Genomic DNA, 23,381 nt, shown 5'->3' on the forward strand with positions numbered 1-23,381 from the left:
GATCTTATTAAATGTCAGAACCCTACAGTGTGGAAGCAGGCCATTCAGCCCATCAAGTCCACACCATTCCTCCAAAGAGCAAACCACCACCTATCCGATAACCCTGTAATTCCTATGGCTAATCCATCTAACCTGGACACTATGGGGTAATTTAGCATGGTCAATCTACCTAACCTCCACAGCTTTGGACTGTGGGAGGAAACCAGAGCACCCAGAGGGAACCCACGATGACATGGGGAAAATGTGCTCCACACAAACAATTGCTCAAGGCTGGAATTGAACCCAGGTCCCTGGCACTTTGAGGCAGCAGTACTAACCACTGAACCACTGCACCTCAGAACAGGCTCAAGGGACTGAATGGCCACTCCTATTCTTATTTATTAAGCATCAGAGAAGGAGGGAGTGAATGTTTATGGATGTGGTGCCAATTAAATGGGCCTTTTTTTAAAACAGCTTTCTCAGGAACTCTTCCTGTCACCTTCAACAATTTGCTACGTACAACCCCAGGTTTAATGCTCCTGTGTCATTTCCATTATTGCACCATTTAGTTTATATTACTTCTCCACAGCTTTCCCACCAAAAGCAATTACTCCACATTTCTCTGTATTGAACTGTACCTGCCAACTACCTGCCCATTTCACTCAGTCTGTCTATGTCTTTGTAAAATCTATCCTTGTACTACCCCTGTAACTGTAATTTCTGATTTCTATGTCACTGCAAACTTTGAAGTGATGCCCTGTACAACCATGAGCAGTTTATTAATGGACCCGGACATGAGAAAAAGCAGTAGTCCAATGCCAATCCCAGACAGATAGCACTGTGTACATTTCTCTGATGCAGAAACAATCCTTTCCCATTTACAGCAAACATGTGGAGACCATTTCAGGAGCAGTTGTTGTGAGTGATGCAAAAATTTGTTCCTCTGAGACAGGTAAGAAGGGGTAAGATTACGGAACCTTGGATGATGAGAACAGAGGAGCTTCTCATCAAAAGGAAGAAGGCAGCTTACATACGGTGGAGGGAGCAAGGATCTAGCACAGCTTTAGAGGATTACAGGCTTGCTAGAAAGGAGCTCAGAATTGGACTGAGGAGTGCCAGGAGGGGGCACGAAAAAGGCTTGGCAGGAAGGATTAGGGAAAACCCAAAGGCGTTTTACTCATTCGTGAGGAATAAGAGAATGATCAGGGAGAAGGTAGGGCCGATCAGGGATAGCGTAGGGAACTTGTGCAGGAGTCTGAGCAGATAGGGAAAGCTCTAGATGAGTATTTTGTTTTGGTTTGCACCAAGGAAAGGGAATTTGTTGTAAATGAAAACTTAGAGGAGCCGGGATACAGTCTTGACCAGATCAAGATTGATGAAGTTGATGTGCTGGAAACATTAAGATTGATAAGTCCCCAGGGCCAGACCAGATTTATCCTAGCTGCTCTGGGAAGCAAGAAAGGAGGATGCTAAGCCACTGGAGAGGATATTTGCCTCCTCACTCTCCACAAGAGTCGTACCAGAGGATTGGAAGGAGGCAAATGTTGTTCCTCTTTTCTAGAAGGGTAATAGGGAAATCCCTGGCAATTACAGACCAGTCAGTCTTATGCCTGTGGTCAGCAAAGTTTTGGAAAGAATTCTGAGGGATAGGATTTATGACTATTTGGCAAAACATAGTGTGATTAAAGGCAGTCAGCATGGCTTTGTGAGGGGCAGGTCATGCCTCACAAATCTTATTGAGTTCTTTGAGGAGGTGTCAAGACAGGTCAACGAAGGTCGAGCAGTGGATGTGGTGTATATAGACTTCAGCAAGGCATTTGATAAGGTTCCCCATGGTAGGCTCATTCATAAAGTCAGGAAGTATGGGATACAGGGAGATTTGGCTATCTGGATTCAGAATTGGCTGGCTGACAGAACGCAGGAGTGGTTGTAGATGGAAAGTATTCTGCCTGGAGGTCAGTGTTGAGTGGGGTCCAGCAGGGCTCTGTTCTTGGGTCTCTGCTTGTTGTAGTTTTTATAAATGACTTGGATGAGGAGGTTGAGGGGTGGGTTAGTAAATTTGCAGATGACACAAAGGTTGGAGGTGTCGTCGATCGTATAGAGGGCTACTGCAGGCTGCAGCACGACATAGACAGGATGCAGAGCTGGGCTGAGAAACGGCAGATGGAGTTCAACCTGGATAAATGCAAAGTGATGCACTTAGAAGGTCGAACTTGAATGCTGAATATCGGATTAAAGACAGGATTCTTGGCAGTGTGGAGGAACAGGGGGATCTGGGTGTGCAAGTACATAGATCCCTCAAAGTTGCCACCCAAGTGGATAGGGTTGTTAAGAAAGCATATGGTGTTTTGGCTTTCATTAACAGGGGGATCAAGTTTAAGAGCCGTGAGGTTTTGCTGCAGCTCTACAAGTCCCTGGTGAGACCACACTTGGAATGTTGTGTCCAGTTCTGGTCGCCTACTATAGGAAAGATACAGAGGCTTTGGAAAGGGTGCAAAGAAGGTTTACCAGGATGCTGCCTGGACTGGAGGGCTTGCCTTATGAAGAAAGGTTGAATAAGCTCAGACTTTTTTCTCTGGAGAGAAGGAGGAAGAGAGGAGACCTGATCGAGGTGTACAAAACGATGAGTGGAATAGATAGGGTCAATAGCCAGAGACCTTTCCCCAGGACAGGATTGACTGGTACGAGAAGTCATAGTTTGAAGATATTAGGAGGAAGATATAAAGGAGATGTCAGAGGTAGGTTCTTTACGTAGAGAGTTATAATGCATGGAATGCGTTGCCAGCGGTGGTAGTGGAAGCAGAGTCACTGGGGACATTTAAGCAACTGCTGGACATGCACATGGATAGCAATGAGTTGAGGGATGCGTAGATTGTTAATATATTTTACATGAGGATTAAATCTCAGCACAACATGGTGAGCCAAAGGGCCTGTTCTGTGCAGTAGTTTTCTTTGTTCTATGTTCTATTACTTAAAGTCTGGTTGAATTACTCTGCCATTTGCTGTCTTTTATCCAATGGCATATCCACACAGCCATTGCCTCCTTAATCCCTCAGGTCCAACTTTGCTAAACAGTCCCATCACCTGGTCATTTATCAAATGCTGTTTGAAAGTCTACATGCACAACATCGATCAGAGGAACCTCACTGACCCTGACCTCTCCTTGTATTCAAAAGGGATTGTTTGCAGAACTTATGCAATTTCCACCCTTACTTCCCGCAGTAATTGGATGCAGTGACTCGTTACTTTGCATGTTGCGAATCTATCAGATCTCTTCAATTTTTTTAATGTCCTATCCAATTTCTTTACCTTCTCCCTTTCCATCATCCTCATTTTTAGTGAAGACAGATCCAATGTACTCATATACTATGTAATAACAACAGAAAATGCTGAAGAAACTCAACAAATTTGCAACAGCTGTGGAGAGAGAAACAGTTTATGTTTTGAGTTCAAGGTGACCATTTATCGGAATCATATTGGACTTGAAATATTAGATTAGATTCCCTACAGAATGGAAACAGGCCCTTCAGCCTAACAAGTAAAAAATGAGGTCTGCAGATGCTGGAGATCACAGCTGCAAATGTGTTGCTGGTCAAAGCACAGCAGGCCAGGCAGCATCTCAGGAATAGAGAATTCAGCCTAGGAAGCCCACACTGACCCTCCAAAGAGAGACCTACCCAGACCCATTCCCCTACCCTATATTTACATCTGACTAATGCACCTAACACAATAGGTAATTTAACATAGCCAATCCACCTTAACCTGTACATCTTTAGACTGTGAGAGAAAACCACAGCACCGGAGAAAACCCACGCAGACACGGGGAGAATGTGCAAACTCCACACAGACAGTATTCGAGGTGGGAATCAAACCCAGGTCCCTGGCACTGTGAGGGAGCAGTATTAACCACTGAGTCACCCAGTTAAATATTAAATCTGTTTCTCTCAACCCAGATACTGATGGACCTGTTGAGTTTCTTTTCTGATTTAATTTCAGATTTCCAGCATCTACAGCATTTTGATTTTAATCCATTGAAATCATCTATTTCAGCTATGCCCTCAGGTCTCCATGTCTGTGACTAAATTTTGACAATTTACATTCACAAAAGACAAAATTCCTTTGATCTATTCCCCTATATTCTATTGTTTCCTTTCCCCTCATATCATAAACCCACCTTTCCAGTTTCTTCAGCAGGACTTGAACCCACAACAAGTTTGATACCAGTGGTACCACTGAGTCATGGGAAGCACCCACACTTAGTGCTGAGGTGTCTGGACTTCTTTCAGAAGCACTGCTTCTGATTAGCACTGCTGCCTCACAGCGCCAGGGTCCCAGGTTCAATTCCAACCTTGGGTAACTGTCTGCGTGGGTTTCCTCCGGGTGCTCCGGTTTCCTCCCACAGTCCAAAGATGTGCAGGTCAGGTGAATTGACCATGCTAAATTGTCCATAATGTTAGGTGCATTAGTCAGAAGGAAATAGGTCTGGGTGGGTTACTCTTCAGAGGGTTGGTGAGGACTTGTTGGGCCGAAGGGCCTGTTTCCACACTGTAGGGGATCTAATCTAATAATCAACCTGTTCAGGGATGTTATGATGCAGCCTTTGGAGCAGGTGGGGTTTGAACCCAGACCTCCTGGCTTAGAGGTAGAGTTAGTACCATTGAACCACAAGAGCCCCAATGGATTACACAAATCACTTATTAATGTCTCCCAATTCCAGCATTTAACATTTGCCTGCATCACATTTCATCGCTATTTTTCTGTCTACTTAACGATGTTACCGTTTGTAATTCTTTGAGTTGCTCTGTATGGCTGGCTCCTATCTGGTATCATCTGCAAATGGCCCCGTGCTTCTGATCACAGATTAACCCTTTCGGTGGCATCTTTGTGTAAATGTGAGGTTCCACAAACAAAAGACAGACTGCTGTCTCACTATAATCCGACAGCTGAAAACAATAGTATTGTGGAACAAATTAATCTTCACAGGAGAAGTCAACTTTGATTTATTCTTCAGATTTCAGGGTCCATGAAAATGCTGTGTCATAATTAATTAAACATATCAATATGTACAGATAACTGACAGGAAAGATTAACAATGGATTCATAGGGAAAATGATCTTACTGAGTTTCAGAATTGCTGAGGAATTGGAACAGTATTGTGGATTCCAACTTGCAAACGCCTCATGTTTCCATCTGAAATTCTCCACTCCTCTATTTTAGTAGTAGGATTAGGGAACTCTGAATAAATAGGTTAATGTTACCATTACAAAGACAGCTAACAGACAAAGAGTGGGTGCAGGCTATGTTAATTTTCTCTTGTATACAACTGGAAATAAAGGTATGCAGCAGATCAAATAATGTCTTTTATTGAATTTGAATGACTTCATATCTGAATAAAACAGCTGGCGCAAAGGCATTGATATTTTTGGAATGTAGCATCAAATTAACCTTTCCTGTTCGAGTTCTCACTCATTCTCATCGTTTCATTACAAGAATATCCTGCTCTGTCCAGTGTTGTAGTAGAAACATTTATTTAATTGTAACATTCACTCAAATGTTAAGAAGAAAACCACTCAGCCACTTTCAAGTGCACAATGTTAATGCTGTTGTCACGATTCTGAGTTGTAATGAATAGAAGCTGGATTGTTTAGCAAGATGCAAAATACAATCCTTCACTCTCACAGCACCTGCTCTACACACAGCAAATGGTGTGCTGGGACCAGCTCACTGTTGATCTCACTGCAGGTCAGCTGCAGATTCAAATCAATGGTGCTCACAGCCATGAATGGGAAATGAGAGCATCTCCCCTCGGTGCGGAACAACAGATTGTTTGTCTAATTTGTAAGGCAATGCTGTCCCAGCAATACTAGCTATTGCAAGCCTTCCCTCCACCTTCCCCCCCTCACCCGTCACTTTACGTTTTCCTGCCCCATCCCCCACAACAGAAGCCTCACTTCCTCTCAGGATTCCTGTGTTTCAGGAAACAAGAGGCAGTGGTATAAACAATGCAGCCAGCCACAGAGGAATGCCAAGCGAACCACTGGGTTACTGCCAGTGAGACTGGAAGTGGCAGCAAGCTGTCAGTGTGAACCACGGCAGAAACACAAATCTTTCCAAACTAATTTACTGTCACATTAACACGTAACCTCTGATGGGCTTGAGACATCAGCGATTCAATTACATACTATAAACAGAACACTATGGAAAGGCAACTTCAGACATTACTCCTGCAATTTATGTGATCAATTACACTCTGAGCAGGTTATTGCTGAGCAGGTGATGCCTGATAGCACAGTTGATGACACTTTCCATCACTTTACTGATGATCGACAGTAGATTGATAGGGCTGGGTTGGATTTGTCTCCTGCTTTTTGTACACGGGACATACCTGGACAATTTTCCATATTGTCAGGTGGATGCCAGTGTTGTAACTGTACTAGAACAGCTTGGCTAGGGGAGTGGCATGTTCTGGAGCCTAAGTCTTCAGTACTATTGCCTGAATGTTATCAGGACCCATTGCCTTTGCAATATCCAGTGCTGCCCAATGTTTTTGGTATCACGTGGAGTTTATCGAATTGGCTGAAGACTGGTCTCTGTGATGCTGGGGACCACTGGAGGAGGCCAAGATGGATCATCCACTTGACACTTCTGGCTGAAGATTGCTGCGAATACTTCAGCCTTATCTTTTACACTGATGTGCTGGGCTCTTCCATCATTGAGGATGAGGATATTTGTTGAGCCTCCCCCTCCAGTGAATTGTTCGATTATCCACCGAGACAATTTTGCAGCACTGCTTGTTGGCCTAGAGGAGCAAAAATGGTACCAACAAGAGGCATGGTGGGACAGTAGTTAGCATTGCGGTTTTACAGCACAGGGACATGGGTTCGATTCCATATTCGGGCAACTGTCTGTGTGGAGTTTACATGCTCTCTCTGTGTCTGTGTGGGTTTCCTCCAGGTGCTGCAGTTACCTCCCAAAGTCCAACAATGTGCGGTTTCGGTGGATTGCTCAAACTAAAATTGCCCTGTAGTGTCCCGGGATGTGTAGGTTAGGTGGATTAGCCATGGTAAAAGCAGGGTAACAGGAATAGTGCGGTGGAGTGGGTCTGGTTGGGATGCTCTTTGGAGCATGTGTGGACTTGATAGGCTGAATGGCCTCTTTCCACTCTGAGGGATTCCATGATTCCACTGGCACTACCTCAGCCTTTTGGTCAAAGTAGTCACATCCATCTTCCTGCCACAATTTCTTACCCACCATCTCTCTTTCCCACAAATTTCTTCCCCTGTGATCCCTCTCTTCCTTTGACCTTTCTCTTGCCCCTGCTACTGATCTCCTCCCACAGCTCCAGAGTAATTTCTCCCTGTATTCTGATGTGCCCTTTCCCCAGCTCCTGCCTGTTGGAACTAAGATTACTGCCTTGTCCAATGGACCTTGCTGCTGGGCAGCAGCCTCTCACTTCAGCTGGTTCCCATGCAGGAAGCAGATTTTAACAAAGTTCCAGTAAGGTTCACCTGCTAAACTTGGTAAGTCCTTCCCAGCATTTCATAGTTTTCCAACCATTGGCATGTGCCTCTTGCTTCCACCTCACAAACATCAGGGCCCTTGTTTTATCCTTATTATCCTTATTCTTGTTGCCTGAGTGACAGCAGTAGTACAGTGATATAATGAGACGTTAGCCCATGTGTTGTAGAAGAACTACATCTGTTTGGAGAAGAATTGGAAACTCAGGTATAGGACTTGCAAGGAATAGTTCAATCATCACAATGCTACAATAATCAAGGATTATGAGGATTTAAATGAACCTGTACTATTGACATTAGCTGCACACAGATGCTGAGTATAAACCCACGGCTTTCAGAATTCCTCTTGGCCTGCTCGGTGTAGCGTTGGGAATGATATGGCTTGTGACTGCCCAGCTCCACTGGGGAATACAGATGTCTTACAGAGAGCAAGAAGCACAGAGGCTTCCAAACAAAAAAGTTAAAAGGTGAAAAAATCCATTATACACATAACAAAACAGCTCGGATTGTAGCTCCAAAACTGATTGGGCAGGTTAGATGCAGGAAGAATGTTCCCGATGTTGGGGAAGTCCAGAACTAAGGGTCACAGTCTGAGAATAAGGGGTAAGCTATTCAGGACTGAGATGAGGAAAAATGTCTTCACCCAGAAAGTCATGAACCTATGGGCTTCTCTCCCACAGGAATCTGTTGGGGCCAGTTCATTAGATATATTCAAGGGGGCGTTGGATGTGGCCTTTGCTGCTAAAGGGATCAAGGGGTATGGGGTGAAAGTGGGATTGGGATACTGAGATTGGATGGTCAGCCATGATCATATTGAATGGTGGTGCAGTCCTGAAGGACCGAATAGCCTACTCCTGCCCCTATTTCTGATGTTTCTAATGATTAGCTCCGGCTCTGTTGGGCTTTAATTAAAAAAAAGTTCTGGTCTCTCACCAGCTTTCCAGTGAGACCCTCCAGATTCCATCCTGGGGTATGAAGATTCAGGTAATGTCCCTCAAGATATACAAACAGCAACTTTCCCCAGAGCTAACAGGAGCTGACTAATGGTCCTCATCCTCCTAATGTTCAAGCATCACTCTGCTGATATCGACCAAATCTAGTGTCTCACCACCTACAACAGCAATAGACTCCAGTGTGAAGTATTGGAGAATTGAGGACAACAAATCTTGAGAAGAAGTCACATTTTACATAATCGGGGAATTTGTACAGGACAGAAGGGGGCCATTTTGCACACAAGTCTGCATGGATTATTTCAAAAAGTAATCCACTTAATCCCTCTTTTGCTCTTTTGCCATGTCCCTGAAATATACATCTCTTTCAAATATTTATTAATTCCTTTCTGAATTCATATTCACTGCCCCAGCCTTTCAAATACCAACCATTCACTGCTTAGAAAACCTCACATCACCTCAGGCCTTTTTACAAAGCACCAGAGACATGTTCCATCTTGTTTTTGACCTTCCAACCACTGGAAACCATTTATTTTTAATGGCTGTATCTCAAACCCTTCGTGGGTTTTAAATACCTCGTTCGAGTCTCCTTTTGCCTGCCTGAGGAGTATAATCTGAACTCACTCAGTCTCTTCCTCTGTGTAATATCTGTGTAATATCTGGTGTTTCTTGGCATTGATTCACGGGCATGAGGCTGTGGTGCTGGGGCCGAATCAATGCACCATCTGCTCCACTGCCACCTCCTGTCTCGAGTGCTGTAATGCTCATTGACCTCACCATGTGAAATGGCACTTCTGAGGCATGTGGAGCCAAGTGACTGGGAAGAGAATAAACCCACAAAGCAAGGAATGAGAAGGTAAGAAAAGTTCTCAGCTACAGTGTCCCTGCAAATATGGTGCTGATACGTAAACAGACTGACACTGGTCATCCAATGAAACACCGCAATGATGCAGCTGGAGTGATACAACAACAAGAAGCTTCCTTTATTTAGCACCTCTGTTTGTACTAAAACATCCCAAGAAGACCATCATAAAAGACCATCATGGAGCCACACACAGAAAATATTAACTGGCCAGGCAACTAAGAGATTGGTCAAACAGCTGAGTTTGAAGGAATATCATATAAGGAAGAATGTGAGGTGTGAGGATGGGGGACATTGGGAGGGAATTCTAGAACGAGGCAGTCCATTTCCACATTCCCGCAGCTCAGGTAAAGCCAGCAACAAAACATAAATTTAAGCAACAGTTCCCAACCAATAGTTTACTTTTTTGCAATACAATTTACATTCAACAACTTATTTCATTACCATGAACACATCAATTCCATTAAAACTTCAATACAGGAAGTGAACTGGCCGTCCAAACTGAGTGGGCATGGAATGAATTGCATCCCAAACACTGACTGAAGAGTGAATAGGCCCTTTACATAATCAGAAAAACAATAAAAATGTGAGGCTAGAAAATATTTGTACACAGGAATTGATTTGAATGCAACATTTTCTACTTCACAGGCACACCTGCAGGCGAGCCTATGGTAACTCACATCAGAAGAGAATTGGATCATTTAAAAATCTTCAAAAGGTCTGAGGTACAAGCAGGAGAATGAGATTAAATTTGGACACTTTTGTGGAGAATTAGTTAGAAAGAATTGTTTGAGCAAATTCCTGCAGATTCTGGAATCTGTACAGAAAACAACAAATGTTGGAGATCACAGCGATCAGGCAGCATCCGTGAAGAGACAGCAACCTAATGTTTTGAGTCCAGATGACTCTTCGTTAGAGCTGAGCATTTTTGTTTTTCAGAAAGAATTGTTCTACAGTTGCACCATTCTCTTATTTCACTCCCTTACCCTACATTATTGAGATACAATGTTAAATATAGTTTGTCCACTAATTAGTTGCATTCACTCAATGATTACAGCTCAGAGCCACAAAGCTTTTGCTGATTTAACAAAATTAATATTCCAGAAAATGTCTTGATCATAAGGTGTAGGAGTAGGCCATTCAGCCCATCAAGTCTGTTCTGTCAGTCAATGAGATCACGGCTGATTTGATAATCCTCTACTCCACTACCCTGCCTTTTACCCCTGTAAGCTCTCAGAGACTCACTACTCACTGAAGGGTGTTCCTGTTCATGTATCTGCCTTTTTAGCTGAACTTCAAAAGCTCAGTGAATGTTCTTTTGCAAGCAAGGATGCAGTCACATCACTGTTAAGCCTCACTTCATTCACCGTGGGTCCATCAATGGGTTGGGTATTCTTTCTAGACAGTGAGCTCACTGCCAACAAAAAGGATGATCGCGTCACATGTAGTGGGAACAACAATTTCCATTCACATAGCACCTTTAATGAAGCATCCTGATGAAACATCCCAAGACACTTTGTAGAAGAAGAATATTCATAGCATGATAGAATCCTTCCAGTGTGGAATCAGGCTATGAGCCCATACCAGCCCTCTGAACAGCACCCTACTCAGACCAATGCTCCTACCCTATCCCTACATTTCCCACAGCTAGCCCACTTAGCCTGCACATGATGAGTAATTTAGCACGGCCAATCCACCTAAGCCGTACATTTTTTGACTGTGGGAGGAAACCAGAAAACCAGGAGGAAACCCATGCTGACACGGGGAGAACGTGCAATTTGGTTTTCCTGACAGTGCAGCCACACCCAACGCAGTTAAGTTGAGGAAAAAAGTCCAGGACTCACTGTTTCCGTTGACACCAGAAGCTAGGAAACCGCTCTGGTTTCAGAGGCTGTATAAGCTGACTCCATTGATTCCGAGACAGAAGTTTGAAGAAACAGAGTTACACAATTTTACATTCTGTTCACTGACGTCTCTTCTTCCTATACAGTTCAATCGAGGTATCCGAATTCTCATCAAGAGTTAGTGAGTTACTTGCCTGTACAACATGTTCACAAACTGAGACATATTTTCTCCATAAGGAATAGGACAGCAAAAGATTTTTTTAAAAAAACCAAGTTTTAGAAAAATAAATGACAATGTGTTTTTAACTTCTCTAAAACAAGTATCTACTGCAGTGATCCCAAGCTGCGGAGAAATGGCTGTTTGAGCAGCCTGTAGCTGATTTTCTATTTGACAATTTTTCCTTTGAGGTGATTAGATTAGATTCCCTACAGTGTGGAAACAGGCCCTTCGGCCCAACAAGTCCACATTGACCCTCCAAAGAGCAACCCACCCAGACCCATTCCCCTACATTTACCTCTGACTAATGCACCTAACACTATGGGTAATTTAGCATGGCCAATTCACCCTAACCTGCACATCTTTGGATTGTGGGAGGAAACCGGAGCACCTGGAGGAAACCCACGCAGACACAGGGAGAATGTGTCTTCACACAGTCACCCAATGCTGGAATCGAACCTAGGACCCTGGTGCTGTGCGGCAGCAGTGCTAACCACTGAGCCACCGTGCCGCCTGTTAAGATGTTATGATCAATTTTTTTTCCTTGGCCTTTCTGTCTTCTGTCTTTAAAAGATCATACTGCAACTCCTAACCCCGAGGAGTTGACCAGGGACCCTCTGCCTCCTACTCTGTTACAAAACTTTGCTACAAAACTAGTACATGCTAACGTACCCTCCTCAGGAGAAAGACTTGGATGCACATGGTTCCCCAGGAAACCCAGTAAAATGAGGAACTTACTGTTCTGGCATTTCAAAATCTGACAAAGAAAGACTGACAAAACTAAGTTAACCTTCAGAGGGAAGATGAGAGAGGTAAGACTCTTGGATTGAAAGTTATTACATGCCCATTCCCACTCAGACTCTCTGGCCTCCCACTTTTGAAGACAGTTGTTCTTTCCCCATTACAGACCTTCCCACGGAAATGATCCACTTCCCGCTTACAACCTTGAAACTTCCACCTTACCATATCCCACCATTCTCCCATATCCTACCCCCTCCATATCTCACCTTTCTCCTATTTCCTACCTGTCATCTCATATCTCACCCCTGTGCCACTGTCACTATCCAGTGTCTTCAATTTAACCCTCATTGACACACCATTCCTGCTGAGAAACCCCTCCCATCTGTGGGAGCACAACTCACATCCATATCCTTCACCACTGATCCTTACACCCTTGGCCAGTGAAACTTTCAACCTTGACCAGTATCATTCACCCATGCCCATTAAACTCCATCCTCCTGCCTCAGTCATCTTTTCCTGATGAAGAGCTTATGTTTGAAACGTCGACTCTCCTGTTCCTCGGAGACTGGCTGTGCTCTTCCAGCACCACCCTCTTCGACTGTGATCTCAGCCTCTGCAGTCTTCACCTTCTCTCAGTCATCCTGCATGACCCTCCAGCTTATAACTACTGATATCCCATCTCAGCCACCACACTGGATAAAATGCAAACTCACCAAAGAAGCTGTGGTTACTCACACAGAAGCTGGAAGCTGACTATCTTGCCTGCTGTACGCCTCTGAATGCAAGCGTGAATCTGAAAGGACACAATGCTTGCTTGCACAGAACTCAACAGGCAAGGGGGAACTTATTTCTAGTGAACTTTTAATGCGCAAACATGTGATGTGAATGCAAGTGAAAGGGCCAGCCTTCAACATCCTGAGAACCTACAGAAGTTCACCACATCGACAGGATTCTGAATTTTGATCTTATGTCCTTCTTGCTTCCCACTCTTGGGAGCAGCACAAGATTCCTCGTAAAGGAAGTTTTACTTCCATTTAAATTTAAAATTAAAGCAAAGTCTTTCAGGTAAAATTCCCTGTTTGCAGAAGCGAAGTTCCACTGTTTTGTTCCTTCCTCTATGGCTCTCTGAGGAGAAGGGTTATGCCAGGTCCAGGTATCACTATGTGCCCATACACCAACTCTTGAATGGTCAGAGCAATATCAATTGTACTAAGGCTGTAGATGCAGCAATCTCGCAATGTTCATGGAGACACCTGAGAAAGGCTGGGAAGGCTTTGCAGGTTCGGTCAAACGCTACAACTGGTAACTCAGCTCATAGTGTAGTCTTCGTCTATCACAAATTGCTGCGAGTTTTGATTTTGTTTTGTCACTTATCCAGCGATTTCTCGACTTGTGAAATAAAACACACTTCCCAGTGGGTCCAATGTGTCTCTGAGAATTCTTTTACTCTATTCAGGGAAAAGGGATCTGGACAGTGAAAGGAAAACTGATAAAGAATGGAGGGGATGGGAGAGGAAGAGAAGCAGAGAAAGCAAGAAACAAAAGGTCAAGAAACCATTGGAGGAATCGGTAAATAATTCAATCTAGACATAAAGAAAAATTTGGAAACAGTTTAATGAATTCTTTTCTCTTCTTCTCTTTTCATTCCGTTGTGGAAATTAAAAATTTACAGGCAAAATTAAGAAAATGTTGATGAGTCTTATTAGATGTGATAGCAGTATGTACAAAAGATCTATAACTAGTGACTCTACAAACATCCGCACATCCTCTCACTGGTAGAGATAGAGTCATACAGCACGGAAACAGACCCTTCAGTCCAACCTACCCATGTCAACCAGATATCCCAACCCAATCTAGTTCCATCTGCCAGCACCTGGCCCATATCTCTCCAAACCCTTCCTATTCATATACCCATCCAGATGGTAGTGTAAAGAAAATATTCAGATACAAGCCCCTGCCAGCACAAGAAACTATACCAAGCCACAAAGGTCTACAGCATGGAAACAAGCTCTTCGGCCCAACTAGCCCATGCTGCCCAGTTCAGTTTAATACTAAAATTAACAGAACATGCTGAATCAATGTGTGCTCAACTGATTGAGATTCCAGTCACACTCTCACTTTATTCTCACCTATAGTGCAAAGGTCTGTTAGAATGAGAGAGGAGCATATCATCCTATACAACCTTACAGAAATGTTTTTAGAAGTTTGAAAGTGTTCTTAGTTTAAAAAAGATTACAGTCAAATTGAACTTTATCATGATCAATATCTTTTGTTCATTAACAATACTGATTCCACTATGGTTTTACGTTGTTGGAAATCGTTTTTAAGTTTAATAAGCTAGAAATCTCTGAGATTAGAACAAATTAATTGTGGATTCTTCTGGGAATTGACAACAACGAGAAAGTTAAACCTACTTACCGAACACACAGCTGACAATTAATTCATTAGTACCCCAGCGCATTTCTATCTGTCCCAGACAGGTTGCTGAATAGTTACTGAAAAGCCAGATCTATGTAGACCATTGGAAATGCCCTATACGCATTCATATTCCTCCAAATTAAAATGTGCCTTTCAACTTTCAATCCACACAGTGATCTGAGAACTTCTGCACTTTGGAAATTGTTAGGAAGGAAGATGATGTGTTGCTGTTATGAGATCATATACAATACAGAAAAAAGCCTTCCACGCAGTTCTGAGAATTGAGCGATTTTGAGCTCTAACCAGGAAACAGCTGCACTTGCTGGTTTGTTGAATCCTGCTGTTCAGCACATTCTGGACAGGAAGGGGAGCCTGGCTTTTTGTTGAAGGGGGGATGGTGCGAAGGGGGGCAGTGGGGAGGTATGCTGGTTGAGGTTAACTGGGCTCCCAGTCCCAAATGGACATGCAGGAAGAGATTCAGCCACAGTCCAGTCTGCTTGGGGTCAGGGACACAAGGTTGCCTGCAGCAACCCTATTGTCTGTAATGAAGGCAGTTTCCTGATTTTAACAAATTACACAATCAGCTGTGCTCACGTAAAATGATGCACATCATTTCCCAAATGACCTTTTATTGTTTGTGCATTTATGTTTCAGGGCCCAGAACCAAACAAATATTAAATACCAGGATCAAAAAAAAATCATGTTCAGATAAAGAAGTGGAAAGACTTATTTCCTACTTTGGAACAGTAACAAGAATATGGGAGAAACCCAATACATCTCCCTTTACACTGTATCTGCTTGGCCTTATTGACAATATGGCCTTCCTCTCCTTGGTTCTGTGATTACACCTTTATTAAACCAATTAAGTCTAAGTTTGTCACTTAATTCACACGCACAAAAGTTCTAAGCTTCAAATTCTGTTATGCACATGACCTCTGAATACTTTTCTCTAAATAAATATATCCAGATTTATTTGACCCTTGTTTCTTCAAAGTTAACCATTGATTCTCAATTGGACAGAATTGACACATTCCAGTACTGCATTGGCAAAGATTGGATAAATGCTCACCGAAGTATCTTAAGTATGTTTTGTTTTAACCTTACAAAGTGTGAAACTATACGTGATAGACAAGGATTCCGATTAAGAAGATAGGGCCTGATTGTAAATTCTGGGTGACCTACTCAAAAATTCAAACCTTCCATCTAAAGCTGGATGAGTGGCGCCCTTCAACAAGCTGATATTTGCATGACATAAGAAAATACTAAACACAGACTTTAAAATGAACTTCACTTAAAATGTTCTTTGGCTGCTGCCACCTCAAGTATTTATAGCAGTTTTTTTCTACTTTTGAGACTCAAGGTGAATTTCATTCAGAATAAAGTATTTAAATATTTGTGTTGAAGTGTACGATTACAGTGTAGAAATATTACAGTGTCGAAATTTACAGAATAATTTTTCACTGCTTTTGCTAAAGAAAAAGTATCACCACAACACCTCCAGTTAACTTCGTGATCACATATGGTAGAAAGGAATTTCACAAAGATCAGGTTATAAATGCAACTCACAGCGCTGTGCAACTAATGTCAACCGCACAAGTAATGAAAATGAGCTTAGCCCAGCTCTCAGCTTAATTCTATAAATGTCCTTCAATCATCAAGCTTCAGGTTAATATAAGATCTCAACAGTGCACATTCATGTCACCACAACATTGAGTATTTTAGGAGAGACTTTGTTTTAAGCTAAAGTATTGCCTGATGTTCTAAAACCTGCATCAAAGTTGCAACTTTCGGTGCGCATATCATTGACAGTGTGTTTGCTGAATCCCTTGCTGAATCTCTAACTTTCACTATCATGATGTATTGCAATATGTTGCGAGCACTGTTACATTCTGCATATGAAAACAATACTTCAAAATAAATGTCATGTTTGAATGAACTGTCTTGCAGCTCTCCTTTCTTGGACAGGACTTTGTCATTAATGTCTCTAGATTAGAGGGGTGCTGGAAAAGCACAGCAGTTCAGGCAGCATCCAAGGAGCAGTAAAATTGGCGTTTCAGGCTAAAATCCTTCATCAGAAATACAGGCAGAGAGCCTGAAGAGTGGAGAGATAAATGAGAGGAGGGTGGGGGTGGGGGTGGGGGTGTTTTTACCTAGTTTTTACCTTTGTCATTAACGTTCCAGTGCAGTCTATTCCATTTCACTTTGAATCTCATCCTGTTTTTATGCAGTTTGTTGACACTGTCTATTAGCTAGCCCTTGCATTTTTTTTAGGATAAATGACCAATTGTTTTCAAAAAACACATTTTCCACCAGGAGAGAGTTATTTTTGGTCATTAGCCACTTGGCAGGTGCACTGCACAATAGACTTGATACAAGCTGGCGTTTCCACAGTCTCGCCACAGTACAGAGACCCCACCAGGATTTTCCCTGATGTCCTCTTGATTTATTTATTCCCCCTATTGGGGATCCCAGCTGTCCCCTCTGTATTTTTATTCTGCGAGCTGTGCTGTCAGGTTTCTCCAATCTTTGATGTTCATTTCATTTGAGTCCAACTTTCACAGAAGCAATGAGGAGATGTCAAAGCCAAGCTAGTGAACTACCACTGACCTCAGCTTTATCCTGTCATATCCACAGGGTGCAGAGAGATTTGTTTAACTGACAATTAGCTAACCAGCTTTTATTTTTGACCAATTTTTAAAATCATATTTAGCTTATTTTTTAAAAACAAAATTGACAACTAACAGTGATCAAGTGACACTGATCTAATTATTTTCATGTTTAATATTTGAAACTCTGTGTTAGCTCCAGGTTTCACAGCAACGCATCGCAAACCCCAAGTAGAAAGATGAGCAGACTGCTTTCTCTGTTCTACAGTGGCAGACTTACCCTCCCACTGTTACACATGATTAGAGAGAGGGAGTGACAGACAGAGAATGAGAGATGTTAGGGGGAAGGACATTGAACTAGGTTATGAAAGTTGGCAGCACAGATCATTGAAAATGTCAGGACAGATAGAGAGCAATTAATAAAACTTACAACGTTGGCAGCTTTATCAAGGGGAGATGATGGCCCAGTGATATTATTACTAAACTATTAATCCAGGTGATATTTTGAGGACCTGGGTTCAAATCCTGCCACAGCAGAAGATGAAATTTGAATTTAATAAATATCTCGAATTAAGAGTCTAATAATGACCATGAAACCATTGCCGATCATCAAACAAAAACATCGAGCTAACTAAGGTCCTTCAGGGAAGGACACTGTCATTCTAGCCTACATGTGACTCCAGACCCACAGCAATGTGGTTGACTCTCAACTGGCCTCTGGGCAATTGGGTCTGGGCAATAATTGCTGGTCCAGCCAGAGAAGCGCTCATCCAATGAATAAATAAACAGAAATAGGGACAGAGAATATAAGAGCAAGGACGTGATGTTGAACTTGTATGAGCCACATGTTGGACCTCAGCTGGAGCATTTTGAGTAGTTCTGGGTGCCATGTAAATGTAAATGCGATGGAGAGAGTGCAGAAATGATTTACTACAATGGCTCCAGGAAAGAAATGTTTCTGTTCTGAGGATAGATTGAAAATGTTGGCACAGTTCTCCCTGGAGAGAAGGAGGCTGAGAGGAGACTTGATCAAGATTTGCAACATGCTGAGTGGGATGGATTAGATCAGGAGAAGTTGTTCCTGCTCGCACGGCAGGACATCGATTTAAAGTGAGCAAATTAAGCGATGGTGATATTACATGGATATAATGGTGAAACTGTATAAAAGGCATAAGCCCTTCTTCAGGATTCTTCGAAATGTCAATTCTCCTGCTCCTTGGATGCTGCCTGACTTGCTGCACTTTTCCAGCAAAACATTTTTCAGCTCTGATCTCCAGCATCTGCAGTCCTCACTTTCTCCAAACTGTATAAAACACTGGTGAGGCCACAGCTGAGGAATAGGGCACAGAGAAGATTTACTAGAATGTGCCAGTGCTGGAGAACTGCAGCCAAGAGGAGAGATTGGAGAGGTTGGAGTTGTTTTCCTTGAAACAGAGATAGCTGAGGAGTGACATGGTTGAGGTATACAAAATGGTGAGGGTGGAGACATAGCAGACAGGAGGAACTGGTTTCCCTTGACAGAGAATTAAAAAACCAGGGGTCATAGATTCAAGTAAAGTGGCAGAAGGATAAGAGGGACATGAGGAAGAATCTTTTCACACAAAGGGAATTCGTTGTGCATGTTGGTGAAGGCAGAGACCCTAAAAACTCTTATAAAAAGTACCTGGAGATGCACCTTCAATGCTGTAAGCTGCAGGGCTATGAGCTGGCAGATGGGATTAGAAAAGGCATCTGCGTGTCTTTGAGTCATCACAGACAAGATGGACGAATGGCTCCTTTCTGGGCTGTATTATTTCTATGGTTTCTATGGTGTAGCTAGGGTATGGAGTATACTGCCTGGAAATATCGTGGAGGCAGGTTCAATTGAGATACTCAAACAGGTATTGAATAATTATTTGGCTAGAAATGATATATCAGGGTACGGGGAAAAAAACAGGAGATTGGTACAAAGCAACAGAGTCAGGCTGGCACTGGTCTAGGCATGAAGGGGTCATTGGCTTTCTTCTGCTTCTTAATGATTCTGTGATTCTGTGACAAGGGGACAATGATTTTAATAACCATGACAGTAAGGACAAACAATGTCTTTCTTATTGCATTCAACCAGTATGGAGCTCTCTGTTTTTTACTTTACTAACTCTATTAAAGCAGGTTCTTATGAAGAAGGACTTGAGTTTTATTTATAGATTGGAGAAGGGAAGGCTGTTCTGTTGGAGATTTGAAGGAAACACTCAAAATCCTGAGGGGTCCAGACAGTGCAGATGGAGAGAATCCATTCCCTTTGAATGGTGGAGGACAAGAGACTAATAATTAAAGGTGGTAATGGAAGAACCAATGCAAAATGAGGAACAAACGTTTTACAATCTGAAAATCTACAGCCTGAGAGAGTGTGATGGAGGCATGTTTTGTTGTGGTTTTCAAAGGGAATTGGATAAACACAAAAAAGACAACAAAATTGTAGTTTTTTGGGGTATAGTGGGACTAGTAAGTCATAGAGGGGTGAATTGTGGCCTTCTATGATTCTTCAGTATTCATCCTACAAAAAGAATCTTCGGGTATTCTAGCATTGAAGAAGTTTGAGTTCAGTGTAAAGTTTTTGAACTAGTTAGAATTGAGATCAGTAAGTTCCTCCCTCCCATCTTTTCTCAGGGAAAAAAGTCTGAATTCAGAAGAATAGAAATTTTACTCAATTAATTCCAAAGTTTTCAGTCACGATTGTGCTAGCCCACAAGTCTTGAGCTGGAAATCTGTACACTTTCACAATAGTCTACATGAGAGCTACAGATCAGGCAGAGTTCAATTTATCACAGAGCAGTCTACAGGTACACACACACACACACACACACACACACACACACACACACACACACACACACACACACACACACACACACACACACACCAGCTATAATAATGAAGCAGCAGATTTGTTTTAATGTTTCTTGCAAGATAAATCTTACACAGGATTCCCCTAACCCCTGTAAACAACCCCATCTTCACCATTACACAGATTTTTTCGCTTCCCAGGTTCAGAATTAGCTGATTGGTCAGTCTTAATCTTTGACTAATTGACTGACAGTTGGGAATGCGATGTAGACAAGCAGGAAGCTGGAACAACACAGCAAGCCAGTCAGTTTCAGGAGATGGAGAAGTCGACATTTCAGGTATAACCCTTCTTCTGGAATGGTGATTGGGGTAAGGGGAGTAGGGGGAAGGGATATAGGGGGGCAGGGGAGCTGAAAAGGTCCCAGCGGTCTGGCAGTGGGAAAGTGACTCACTGAGTCCATGTCTGAGGGAGACAGAGAATTCATCAAAGATTACTTGCTCAGTGAAAAAGGGTTATCTTACATCATCCTTGCTTTACTTGTAACTCACTTAAAAACCTATTCCCTCTCATCCTAATTCCTTTAATGAGCAGGGGCGGCTTCTCTCTATTGACTTTGTCCAGCCCCTTCATGACTTTTGAGCTAATGGGAGGAAAGCTGAAATGGTGGATTTATCTTCAAGTAGTAGGTGCTTTCAAAGTGCAAATTGCCAAAATTGCTGTTTGAGGGTAGACTGAGTGAAGCAGCACCTGCTTTTGTCTAGTCTTGGTTGTGGCCTCAAATTACGTTTCTACATTTGTTTTTAATCAGTGCAACTTGTACAGGATAACGCAAAGGCAATCCGGGACACTGACACAATGGGTACCCACTTCTGCAATAGATCCCTTCATATTCCCCGTCAACATCACTTGTCTCAAGGATGGCCAGCTCCTAGGTGCCTCACTCTTAGGCATTCTCTGTCAGTCTCGCCAGCCATTTCAGTTAATGATGGAAATCTTAGGCCAGCATCAAGGAAGTTGGTGAGCAGGTGAGCAGAATTTCCGAGGGCTTGCTGTATGTTCAAATTGTTTCCACACCAATCAGAAGGAAAAGCCATTTCTGTTCACCCATTTCTTAGAAGTTGGGAGTTGGCTGGAGAGAAAATTAAGACTTGTGGTTGCCAGCAATCTCCACAAAATCTCCATCACAACAAAATAGCTCTGGTTGCATGATGGGCTTGTTAAGTTCTGGAAGTGCTTTCAGACAATTGTAATCAGTAAAGAGCAGTGGACATGTTTGTCTCTTCACAACATGAAAAGAACTACACAATCACATGGACAAACACAGCAGCAATATATAATTGTTCAAAAGCTATCTGTTTCGAACCTGTCACTTCAAAACAAACCTACAAATATTCATATACAACCAGAACTATTAGTCTTGGAGTGATATAATATCATAGAATCATAGAAACAGACCCTTTGGTCCAACTCGCCCATGCCGACCAGATATCCTAAATTAATCCAGTCCCCATTTGCCAGCATTTGGCCCGTATTCCTCTAACCCCTTCCTATCCATGTACCCATCCAGATACCAAATAAATGTTGTAACTGTGCCAGCCTCTACCACTTCCTCTGACAGCTCATAGGTTCAGGGTGAGAGGAAAAGGATTTAAAATGGACGTAAGGGCCAACACTGAGGTTGGTACATGATAGATTTAAAAAGAGAATTTCAAGCATGTTATTGAAAAAGCAGTCTAATTCCTTAGGTGTGTATACTTCAAAAGTGACAACCTAATGATAGCAAAATCACATTAAAGTCATGGTACTCCAAATAATATGATTTTATGTCAGGTAAGAATTGATCCTGGTTTGCAGTCTAGTCTTCGACTGTCACCAATATAACAGTTTATTGCTGAGCTCATGGTCAACCTTTAGCAATTGCTCACCTCAATCACAGACATTGTACATGAAGGTACGTTTATAGGCTAACAAGGTTCTCTGTGTAAAAATGAGGCTTTGCTTTTGAAACACATCTGAAGGGAAATAGCTGAGGGCAAAGTGTGAGCAAGACACAAAAGCTGTGATATATGTCAAAATCCAAAGGCTGGTACGTCTCCCTGCTAATTATTCAGATGCCAAGTCTTCTGCATGAAACAATTAACATCCTCACTCCAACCTTTACTTTAAATTAGGTTTAGGTAACCATTCAATCATTGTGCAACTGACTATTTCATTAAAATGGCTACAAACAGCGATGTTTTGGCAAATTGTAATTCTGATCTGCTGCAGAGTTCATGTGTCTCTTTATTTGACTGCGGTCTATTACCTGTCTGTTGACAGAATCCCCATTGGATCTTTCATCCTTCTTTAAATTTGACTTTGAAACAAATACAGGCAGGTCTTTTGCAACCATTTTGAAAAGTTAATGAATAATAAATTGATATGAACTTGAGTTTGAAAGATTGTGGATACATGGATTGTGAAGAGATCACAAAACAGGACAGTAGTAGTTTTTTCTAAAAAGTGATAGTCACATATCTTAAGTTAACTGGTTGCTTCCTGGAGTTTCCAATGGTCAGGTTCCAGTTTCTGTTTGATATTGTTTGGAGCAGTTGTGGAGAAGCTGGCTGAAAGAAAGAAGCTTCCCAGCTCAGCTCTCCCTTTTCTGGACAGGAACCTTGTTGTGGGTCCAATATGGTATCTAGAGCCTGGTCCAAACATTCTTGCATGACAATCCTCTGAAAGAATCTGTTGATAATTCCCAAATGTCTGCATTTACAGAAGTCTTTGGAGATAACTGTATGTTCAGAAATATCAAACGTTATGGTGGAATGTCAACAGACATCTTAGCATCTCATCCCTGATCTTTTTTTTGCTTTCAAGAACTCACATCTATTGGCCAATTTCCTTCGTGTTTGGAACCTCTGCAGAAAGATATCTGCAATTTTTCCCCTTACCTGGTGCACTGTGTGCATGTATATCGGTGGTATATCTAGAGGGATAAACATTTCAATTTTCATTTTACAAACTGAGTGTGTTAACTAATTTTGTATCTTCATGGAGTAAGGATCTTTGACAATTTTATTCTTATTAAAGAAACCTGGTTAATTTTTCTTCATTTTAAGTTAAATTTAGAGGACGTATCCAATTGCTTTTCTGCTTAAAACAGTTACATTTATGTTGGGATCTGTGGGATAAGGGGATAACTCTACCAGGAGGAGAGAGTGAGGTCTGCAGATGCTGGAGATCAGAGCTGAAAATGTGTTGCTGGAAAAGCGCAGCATCCAAGGAGCAGGAAATTCGACATTTCGGGCATAAGCCCTTCTTCCTGAAGAAGGGCTTATGCCCGAAACGTCGATAACTCTACCCATCAAGGTCATAAAAAGAGGCTGAAGCCATTAGAAACAAACACGGAAAGTGTTGGAAAAACTCAACAGGTTTATC

At 42.3% G+C, this 23,381-nt stretch overlaps 1 protein-coding gene across 11 annotated transcripts in view; it reads right to left on the reverse strand.

The window, feature by feature from the left end:
* yrk (Yes-related kinase) overlaps positions 1 to 23,381 on the reverse strand; it is a 302,153-nt gene that overhangs the window by 101,098 nt on the left and 177,674 nt on the right. Inside the window, exon 1 of one of the 11 annotated variants that reach the window (XM_060847437.1) lies at positions 14,529 to 14,727. The exons of 6 other annotated variants lie outside the window; for them this stretch is intronic. In XM_060847437.1, coding sequence (XP_060703420.1) covers positions 14,529 to 14,571 — 43 coding nt within the window. In that variant the 5' untranslated portion in view covers positions 14,572 to 14,727. Of the gene's footprint in view, positions 1 to 11,152; positions 11,209 to 12,823; positions 12,921 to 14,528; positions 14,728 to 23,381 lie in introns of those variants that run through there. 4 more of the 11 variants (XM_060847428.1, XM_060847427.1, XM_060847435.1 and 1 more) reach the window with 4 other exon arrangements.

This window comes from Hemiscyllium ocellatum, chromosome 30 (assembly GCF_020745735.1).
Source record: "Hemiscyllium ocellatum isolate sHemOce1 chromosome 30, sHemOce1.pat.X.cur, whole genome shotgun sequence".
In the NCBI taxonomy this organism is placed as follows: domain Eukaryota; kingdom Metazoa; phylum Chordata; class Chondrichthyes; order Orectolobiformes; family Hemiscylliidae; genus Hemiscyllium; species Hemiscyllium ocellatum.